The following is a 10056-nucleotide window of genomic DNA, read 5'->3' as shown; positions in this document are numbered from 1 at the left end:
TTTGTGTGTGTGTGGTGTTTGAAAATATCTCAAGGATGTTTGTTTTTTCCTCTCCTAAAATTTCTGCGTATGTGGATTTGGGGGCCTGTAGAGAAAACAACTTGTGGACACCAGCACCAGTCATTCCTCACCTCACTCCCCTCCCCTCTCCTAGCTCTGCCTTTCAAGGGGGTAGGACTATGTGCCATCACTGCAGCCTGTGAAGCTCGGGGCAGCTGAGCACAGCCCAGGCACGGGGTGGGGATCTCCCGGCCGCGACCCTGGACTCAGCTGTGCAGTCGGGCTGAAGAGGGCAGTGTGTCGCCCTCCAGGACAGAAGGCCAAGTGCTGTGTCCTAAGGAACACACACCCCTAGGCAGGGGGTGGGCCTGCCGCCTGTCCTACAGCTTGCGTGCTAGGACGAGTTTAAAATTCAATTAGTTGAAAGAATAACATCAAAACAAGCGTAACATTTCATGACACGTGAAATAAATGACACGGGTAGCTGTCTCTGAATACACCAAGCCCATTTGCTTACAAGTCCAGGCTGCTGTCCTGTAAACAGCACACCTCAGATGTTGCAACAGACATCCTATGGCTCATAAGATGAAGTAGTTACTTCTGGGCCTTTTATAGAAGAAGTGTGCCCATCCCTGCCCAAAACTGATTAACTCAGGACGGTTTGGTCCTGACTGAGAATCAGCAGTTTCACGTCAGCACAATGTTGGTACCACAGCTGCGAGAGTCTTACTTTTGGCCCACAGTTATATCGAGTAAAACTGAACTCAAAGCATTTTGTGTTTTAGGAAGTGCAAACACCTCACTGGGTGACAACAGACCAACATAATCCAACCCCATCAGTGGAAGGGCAAACATTTTGGTGCAGGAATAAAGCACACGGGTGACCTCAACCCCACATATGGACTGAATGTCAGTGTCAGATTGGTCCACATTATGAAAGTAAAACAGGAAGGAGGAAATGCCATAGGCCCCATTCCAAACAGCAGCCCAGTGCGGTCCCCCTGACACGCTCCAGAGAATCCACTCACCTGACACAGAGAACTTCATTCCAGCCATCACAACAATGCCTGGGCTACCTGAGGATCACAGGAGATATCACGAGCCTGACTACTCACCTACTTCCCCTTGTCCAGCTTGCAGGAGCAACTCAGTGTCCACTGCCAGTTATGTTCTCTACAAGAGTCCAAAATGTGAAGGCAGAGCCAGTCCATCCAAACTAGGGAGTAGCAGGAGGTGGAGTGAGTGCACATAAAGGGACCAGTAGTAAAGTTAGAGCTCCTGGGGTGGGAGCACTGGGGGTAGAGTCAGAGCTCCTGGGGTGGGAGAAATGGGGGTGGAGTCAGAGCACCTGGGGTGGGAGCAGTGGGGGTAGAGTAGAGCACCTGGGGTGGGAGCAGTGGGGGTAGAGTTAGAGCTCCTGGGGTGGGAGCAGTGGGGGTAGAGTAGAGCACCTGGGGTGGGAGCACTGGGGGTGGAGTCAGAGCTCCTGGGGTGGGAGAAATGGGGGTGGAGTCAGAGCACCTGGGGTGGGAGCAGTGGGGGTAGAGTAGAGCACCTGGGGTGGGAGCACTGGGGGTGGAGTCAGAGCTCCTAGGGTGGGAGCAGTGGGGGTGGAGTCAGAGCTCCTGGGGTGGGAGAAATGGGGGTGGAGTCAGAGCACCTGGGGTGGGAGCAGTGGGGGTAGAGGAGAGCACCTGGGGTGGGAGCAGTGGGGGTAGAGTAGAGCACCTGGGGTGGGAGCAGTGGGGGTAGAGTTAGAGCTCCTGGGGTGGGAGCTGTTGGGAGGGTGGAGTTAGAGCCAGTGGGGTGGGAGCAGTGGGGGTGCAGTTAGAGCTCTTGTGGTGGGAATAGTGGGGGTGGAGTTAGAGCTCCTGGAGTTGGAGCAGTGGGGGTGGCGTTAGCACCTGCCGGGGGAGCACTTGGGGTGGAATTAGAGCTCCTGGGGTGGGAGAGTTGGGAGATGGAGTTAGAGCACTTAGGGGTGGAACAGGGAGGGGGTAGAGTTAGAGCTCCTGGGGTGGGAGCAGTGGTGGTGGAGTGAGAGCACCTGGAGTGGGAGCAGGGGGGTTGGAGTTAGAGCTCCTGAGGTGGGAGCAGTGGGGGGTGGAGTTAGAGCACCCCGGGTGGGAGCAGTGGGTGGTGGAGTTAGAGCACCTAGGGGTGGAACAGGGGACGGGTGTGTAGAGTTAGAGCCCCTGGGGTGGGAGCAGTGGGGGGTGGAGTTAGAGCTCCTGGGGTGGGAACTGTTGGAGGGTAGAGTTAGAGCTGGTGGCGTGGGAGCAGTGGGGATGGAGTTAGAGCTCCGGGAGTGGGAAATTCAGGTGGAATTATGGCACCTCGGGTGGGGAGCAGGGGTGGAGTTAGTGCATCTGTGATGTTGTGGGAACAGTGGGGAGTGGTGGTATACAGTTGGGATTGCGAGTAGTGGGTTTTGGAGTTATTGCCTGGTTTCATAGGGTTTTTGCACTTTTGCCTCTGTGTTGGAGACTAGTAGTCAGTTCAACAGGTAGGTTTCTGTGCTTAGGCTCCAGGCAAATCACTTTGGCAATGGATTTTTTGCTACTGGAAGGGTCTAAGGAGAACAAGTTAAGTCTGGGGTCAAGGTTAGTAAGTACCAATCGTGATGGACCTTTCCTTTTAACACTGTAATTCTACAGAGAAACAGACCACAGTTTCTATCATTTAAGTATCTATGGAAGAGAATGGCCTGGAGCATAATGGTCTCATGGTGCTACAATGCCTTCAGTCCCACATGCCTTCACTCCCAGTGTCTGAGGTTTTAAGCATCCCCAGTTACTGGGAAAGAAGGCTTGTTTGGGGCAGAGTCCTGTCATTGGCCAAAGTGTGTGCAGCCCCCATGCCATGCAGGTGCTGGGCGGTGCCTATTTTCAGGACGAGTGGCGCCCTCCTGGGATTCAGAACAGCATCAAGGCGGGGGCAGGTTTGTCTTCCCTTTGGCTGCTCGGGGCTCTCCGCAGATGACTATGGAGAGAGAGCAGGCCTGACAGCACTAAGTCAGCCAAGCTGTGACTCTCACTCTGCCTGCTCCTTAGAAACACTTGAGATCATGTACACCCATGGAGATTCTGACTGAGGAACCTGGGGTCCGTGTGTGTGTGGGGGGGCATTTTCTGAGTCCCTGGTGCAAGCCCAGAGTGCAGCTGTCACTCAGAAACACATGCTCCACCCCTGGGAACGCCATTCTTCGTGGGCCGTGTGATAGGCTGCAGCTTCTGGGTGCACAGCCCGCCCACCTGCACTCGCCCTGGGCCCAGGGCACGGGCTGCCTTTCCTCCAGCATCATTCTTCGCGCCATAGGATACGATCCAGCCACTGCCTCTGGGCGCTGCATAAGCTCTCCATGACTGACCTTGTTGACGCGTCTACACATGTGCTGTGCTCTCCCTGCCCTCCCCAGCACTGAACATGAGCGGAAGGAGCTGCCTGGGGCTGAGACCTCTGGAAAGGCTGTAAGCCCTGAGAGCTGCATCCTCATCGTGCCAGGAAAGGTCAGGAGCAACCACACACACGCCAGCATTGGAGTCGGAAACCCTGAAGGGCAGGCGCACTTCTCATTTGGAAGGTCGGGAAGTACAGAGCAAATAACGCAGCTGGAGACTAAGAACAGAATTCAGCGCATTGAAGGAGGAGTGAAGCATGAGAGACTATGGACTCTGGGAAACAAACTGAGGGCTTCGGCGGGGAGGGGGGTGGGGGAATGGGATAGACTGGTGATGGGTAGTAAGGAGGGCACGAATTGCATGGTGCACTGTGTGTTATACGCAACTAATGAATCATGGAACTTTACATCAAAAACCAGGGATGTACTGTATGGCGACTAACATAATATAATAAAAAATTATTATTATATAAAAAAAAAGAATTCAGCACATTGAAAGTGAAGAACTGGAAGGCCCCTGAGAAGGTTATTCTCTGTAACTGCTCCTGCCTGTGTCTTCTTGAATAGATCAGCCACCACGAGGCTGAGCACTCCTGGATGACCCCACCAAACCTTGGAATGCAACCTTAGCGGGAACCGTCACACCGTGCAAAGGCTGACCGGAGGCAGCTCTCTGACGAAGGCAGAGATTGGGGAGATGTGGCCACGGGTCCAGATGCCTGACCCTCCCCCCCAAGCTGGGAGAGAGGCAGGAGGGCCCCTCCTGGAGCCATCAGAGGGAGCACGACCCTGCGACACCGTGACTGCAGACTCCTGGCCTCCAGACCCGGAGAGGACAGAGCCTGCCGTCCTAAGACCTCCATGTGGTCATTCGTTAGCAGCCCCAGAACACTAGCACTGCGCCTGTGTATTCACTCTTCAAACCACCCAGGACCCAGAACGCCAGTGCAGGGCCTGCCGGAGGAGAAGCAGAGGAAAGGTGCCTCAAAGGGACACCTCGGCAAGGCCCCACGGCACCTCTCCGTGCACCGCCCTCTGGGACGCCATTCCAAAGCAGTCTGGAGGTGGCCTGTTCTACTGTGACAGGCGAAGGGGTCACCCACTTCTCCACTCTGCCCCCATCCGTCCTTCCTGGAGGGGCCCTCCCACCAAGACACCCCAAACCAAGCAAAAAGCAGCATGAATGCCTATCTTCAAAATATATTCTAAAACTATGATTTCTCTTTTGTTTCTGGATAGAAATGGGGCAGTTAAAGAAAAAAAAAAAACAACACTTTTTAAAATAGGTGCAGTATGTATTATTTTCACATTTGGCTACAAACTGGGCAGTGAGAAGAATATTCCTGGTGTTGACAGGATGACCTCGAGATGTACTGGACTTCAGGTAAAAAGTCACAGAACAACCCAAAAGAAACCGGCCTGTCAGAGAAGAACAGAACAAAGTGACTGTGGAGTGGCCCATGCAGAGCAGCCCCCAGAGGGGAGGCAGGCTTGGGCCTGAACGTGGTCCTGGAGAAGGGGTTCCGCGGACACAGGATGCGGGGTTTGGGTGGGCAGACTCAGAAATCAGCACATTTCTTTCATAGAGATTTAAATTGTCCTTTTACACCCAGTGAGAACAGAAAGAGAATGAAAATTCAGCTAGTGGTGATGCTGGCCACGCAAAGTAGCCACAGAGCACTGGGTGCAGCCAGCCTTGCAGGGTAGAGCCTTCCTGCTGCTGTGGACCCTCTGAAGGGCTCAAGTAGGAGTGGGGAGCCTGGTCCTACAGGAAGCAGGGGAGAAGGAAGCTGGGCCTGCAGGGAGGTAGGGGGAGAAGGGAGCTGGGCCTGCAGGGAGCAGAGTGCAAGCGCAATGGGGGCAGGGCTGGGAGGTGGCTGGCTGGGTTTGCAGGCACAACTCCCCTCTCCTGGAGCTCTTCCTTCCTGCATCTGTGCTGTGGTCCAGGTCACAGCATACTGAGCCCTCCACCCTGGGGCAAGCCTGAACCTTCTGGCTCAAGGTGTCCAACTACTAACCAGCCCTTGGAATGACTTCCCAGGTTTTTACGTCAAGCACACGTGCAGGTGTTGAGAACAAAGTACTCAGGGGAGCGACTGTCATCAAAACCAGTCCCCTCTCTGCTCTCCTGTCCTAGGTCAGTTTTTTGGCACGTCGGGTATGCTTGTCGATGGTTAAGGTGGTCCGGTCGACAGCTGCAGTGATGCCATCCAGGGCCTCATCCTGCCTCTCCAGCTCCATCTCAGCGTCCAGGGCGAGACTCTTCAGCTTCCTCAGGATCTGCAAGAGCAGCACATATGGCAGGAGGGGCTGCTGTTTCTCAGACCCTCAAAAATAGACGCTATTTCTTTCCATCATTTTTACAGTACTTGGGAAACTCTGTGAGTCAGTGGGGATGACAAACACTGTCCTCCCATCCTGGGTTTGGGTCTCAGCTCTGCAGCTTACCAGCACGGACCCCCAGGGAGCAGGGACCCCCAGGGAGCACAGACCCCCAGGGAGCACGGACCCCCAGGGCAGCAGAGCTGAAGGAGACGAGGTGTCAGCCCTCTGGCCCTGCTCCAGGCCACAGTCCCTACACCTCCCGACAATGCCCCTGGGGCACTGTTGCAGCAGGAGGGCTGACCCAGGGCACAACCCGGACCCAGTCACTGTCTTTATTACCTGTCTGTACCCACGTACCTAACTGCAGACAGAAGCTGGAAAAACAGGATTTAAAATGAAAAGCCAAAGCCCCTTCCCTCCTCCCTGCTGGAAACATTTCACAGGTACCTTTGCGCAGCTCCAGGCGGCGCAGCAGCTACAGACGCACAACCCTGTGAAGAGGGGGGCTGGCCTGGGAGCCAGGCCCCGGGGCTCCCGGAGGCCAGGCCCCTCACCCCAACTCTGGGACTCATGTCATGCTTCCTACGTCTCACACACTGCTAAGAACAGCCACTTTATTGCAATCCTATTGAGACTACTTGCATTGCGAAACGTACTTTAACTACATGCGTGGGGAGCCTGCGTTTAAAAATTTAATATCCTCAAGCTGACAACAAAAAGGAATGATTTTAAGAGAAACCTTAATGACCAACTACTTGCAATAAATGTTAATGCCTCTTTTAGGGGAAGTTTCAGATCCCTGGTTAGGTCAAGACAAAGGAACTGCACACTGTGAATCATCACCACAGTCCTGGGTGCCTGTTACCAAGTCCCCGTGGACCAACCACATACAGACGCGTCCGTCCTCGGCCCTGTGGGGATGGATGTCAGCGGCGAGGGCCCCAGATCCAGCGCAGCTGGCAGTGCACCACGCCACACACGGACCTCACCCTCACGGGCACAGCCCGCTGACCTGCCGCCTCGGAGCCGCCCCAGGACAAGGAGAGCGCGGCACCCCGGGGGAAGGTGTGACCCACGGTGCCTTGCGCTAACACCAAGCAGCCTCGCACTGCCCACCAGCACGTGGGCGAGCCGCGTCGTCTGCCACATGAGGACCAGAAAGGAGGCAGGGAGGTGGCCAGAGGGTAATAAGATCAAGTCCTTCCTCAGGAATGGGGAGGCTGGACTGACCGCGCAATGTGAACAGGCTGTGAAAACTATAAAGTGCGAGGTGAGGTGCCCCTGCCAAGTCCTGGAGGGTTCAGAGGCAGGGGCCCTGCGCCGCACGCATGCTGTAGAGGGACCTGAGGCCATCTGCAGTCACACACGGTTGTGGCAGAGGCAGGCCGTGCCCATGTCTCTGCCAACACGGCACCATCCCTGGGAGCTCCGTCCAGGCATGGAGGAACAAATCCTAACCCCAGGTAGCAGGCTCAGACAGCAGCCTTCTGCGCCCTCTGGGAGCCGCTGAGTCACTGGAAAAACTGGATGGAGCTCTGGAAAGTATACCGTGGGGTCAGTCGGCTCCGAGGGACGGGCTGGATGACCTCATACAGGAGGTCTTTTCCATCGCGTTCCTATGACCTCATATGGCTGAGGCCCAAACGGTGCAATAAACAGTTGCAGCTCCGCACCGTGGGAGCGGGTCCTCGAGCCCCTCTCTGCTCCACGACCCCTCCCCGCCGGCCCGCGCTGTTCCGTGCACTAAGGAGGCCGCTCAGCCAGGCATGCACACATACAGCCCCGGGGAGGCCGACCTCTGCCACCCGCTTGCACCTGATCTCACTCCCAGGAGCGGCCCCCGCCCTGTGTGGGGTGATCAGACCACACGCGCTGTCCTTGTCAACCACGTCAAGTGTCCTTCAGGGCCCAGCAGGCTCTGGGCGGTGAGCGGCCATCACCACACCTGTGTGGATGGCCCACGATCCTGCTCCAGGACTCCTACTGCAAGTAGGAAGTCAGGACACGGGACCAGAGAAGAAAATACACATTGTCCCAAACCAGGATGCCATCTGTGCCCGTTGGACAAGCACTGCTGGTGACACGGGGGCACCTGTGTGCCCAGCGTCCTTCCATCGCATGCCCGTAGGCTGGCACGGACACGTGACCCTGGGGGTGGAGGCACGCAGCCACGCAGCTCTGTCTCCTGCTTCCTCGTCCCCGGTCGTCCCGGATGAGGGTGAGGGCTGTGGGGCTCTGTGACGCTCAAACGACTGTTCCACACACAGGGCTGAGAGGGCGTGCCCAACACCCCAAGCTCCACGGCCAGCTCAGAGCATGGCCCGGACAGGATGCGCCTGTGGACACCAGGGGTCTCCGTGAGATGCCGCCGTCACAGCCGCACACTCACAGGCTCACGCTGCACACGTTCCTTCAAAAGGCAAAAGGGCCTTCAGGGGTCAGCAAGCCATTCAAGCAGCCACGGGAAGAGGGCGCAAGACCCGGGCCCACTCTGGAGCCGTGAGCAGCTACATATGGCAAAGATCCTGAGTGAGGAGAGCCACACCTGTGACTTCAGATTTTCTAACACTCACGTTTTCAACAGTAAAAATGATAAGCATTTTTTAAAGTTTAACTTTTTTAAGTCATCTCTACATCCTCACATGGGGCTCAAACATCAAGACTCACATGCTCCTCCGACAGAGCCAGTCAGATGCCCCATAAAAAATGATAAGCATCATTAATTTTAATAATACATCCTGTTTAACCCAACCAAATAAAAACACTATCATTCCAACATGAAATCAACATAAAGAACAACGAACGAGATCCATCCTTTGATATCTGGTGAATGGTATACTCACGGCACATCTGCGCACGGCTCTCCCACCGAGGGCTGTGCTCTGTGTGGGCCCCTGCTGCCTCCCCGCCCACAGAAGCAGCAGCACCGGGAGGAATTCACAGGGTCCAGAGTCTACGCTTCTTACGCACAGACACACAGTGACAGTAGGCACAATACTTACTTTGTGAGCAAGACCAACCGACCTGCCTACGAAAGCTGGGCGTTTATGGAGTCTGTAGTATACACACGGGCTCGTTCCTGCTGAACTGTCTGGTTTTGGAAACGTCTCACCAAGACCCCTGCTTCGCAGCTGGAAATGCTTCAAACTACGCTTGAAATGAACCAATACTGCAAAAACCCAAGTGATCTGCATAGCTACCGAGTCTGCAAAGAAAATTACTGAGGAAGCTTCGAACTAAGAGTCCCTCCGGAATATCGGTCCAGAGTCTTTCCCTTTAAGGAAGGGACTGGAGACATTAAATGCCATCATGTGCATTCCACAGAACACGGGGTGGAAAGAACGGGGAGCGTGAAGTCTGGCCAGACCTTCACGCACTTGTGACTTCTGCGGCCCAGGATGACAAGCCGTCTAGTCATCAGCATGTCACACCGCCAGGCTCTGAAGTATCAGCTGGCCGCTCAGGAGAGCCTCCGACCAGGCCCCGTACTCTCTTTCTTGAGCCCCTGCCATGCCAGTAAGTAAGCCGCTGACCAGCCATCTCGGCAGACACATCCACTCCTAACACAGAAAGTGTGCCGAGCTGAGCAGAGGCAGGAGGCCGTCCGGGAGCAGCATTGGGACAGAAGCCACAGAAACACTCAGCCATCTGCAGCCCAACGGCTGCAGGCGCTCAGCCAAGTCTGCACAGGAGGCTCAGTGCCCCACAGGCAGGGGGCGTCCGTGACCAAGGGGGGTGGGGACACATGGCCCAGATGCCCTGGCTGGAGGCAGGGGGCGCCACGTGGTCCCCAGGACAGAGCAGACACTCCCGTGCTCTCTGCCGTTCTGGCCTCTACCTCCCGACACCACAGATGCGAGCAGATACAGAGACGTTTCCATCTTGTTTATACAAACGGGAGAACAGCTCATCCAGCAGAGGAGGTCCGCTGACCAGAGCAGATGTGTTTAAACGTGGGCACCTCGTGCCAGCCATCCAGGTGTGGGAAGCAGGGGCTCAGAGGCCCGTGGAGTGTCCAGCCTCGGGCGTTCAGTGTAAGTGCATCAGGGCAGGACGTGGGGCACGGAAGCGCGGGGCCCTCATGTTTCCAGCACATCCGTAACGTGCTAGTGGCCTCACTGATGGTCTGAAAGAAAACGTTTTGTTCCACTTCATGATGAGACTCCAGCATTCAGAGTATTATCATATTCATATGAAGACCTAAAGTGAGTTTAGTATTAGCCAGACTGTCTGCCCTGATCTTGTTATTAAGCTGACTCACTGAAAACCTGTGAATTTTCTTGCAGTGAGAAATTAGCAACCATTTAAGAACAGAGCTGGGATAAATCAAG

The 10056-nt window shown here is 55.4% G+C and overlaps 1 protein-coding gene across 1 annotated transcript in view; it reads right to left on the bottom strand.

Annotated features, from left to right (window-relative positions):
• Window positions 1-4674: 4674 nt before the first annotated feature.
• SNAP47 (synaptosome associated protein 47) overlaps window positions 4675-10056 on the bottom strand; it is a 40127-nt gene continuing 34745 nt past the window's right edge. The window contains exon 5 of the mRNA XM_026488576.4: window positions 4675-5680. Within this exon, the coding sequence (XP_026344361.2) occupies window positions 5534-5680 (147 nt within the window). The 3' untranslated portion in view covers window positions 4675-5533. The remainder of the gene's footprint in view (window positions 5681-10056) is intronic.

Source organism: Ursus arctos, unplaced genomic scaffold (assembly GCF_023065955.2).
Source record: "Ursus arctos isolate Adak ecotype North America unplaced genomic scaffold, UrsArc2.0 scaffold_5, whole genome shotgun sequence".
NCBI lineage: Eukaryota > Metazoa > Chordata > Mammalia > Carnivora > Ursidae > Ursus > Ursus arctos.
The sequence above is the reverse complement of the archived record's forward strand: the minus strand, read 5'-3'. Positions and strand labels throughout refer to the sequence as shown.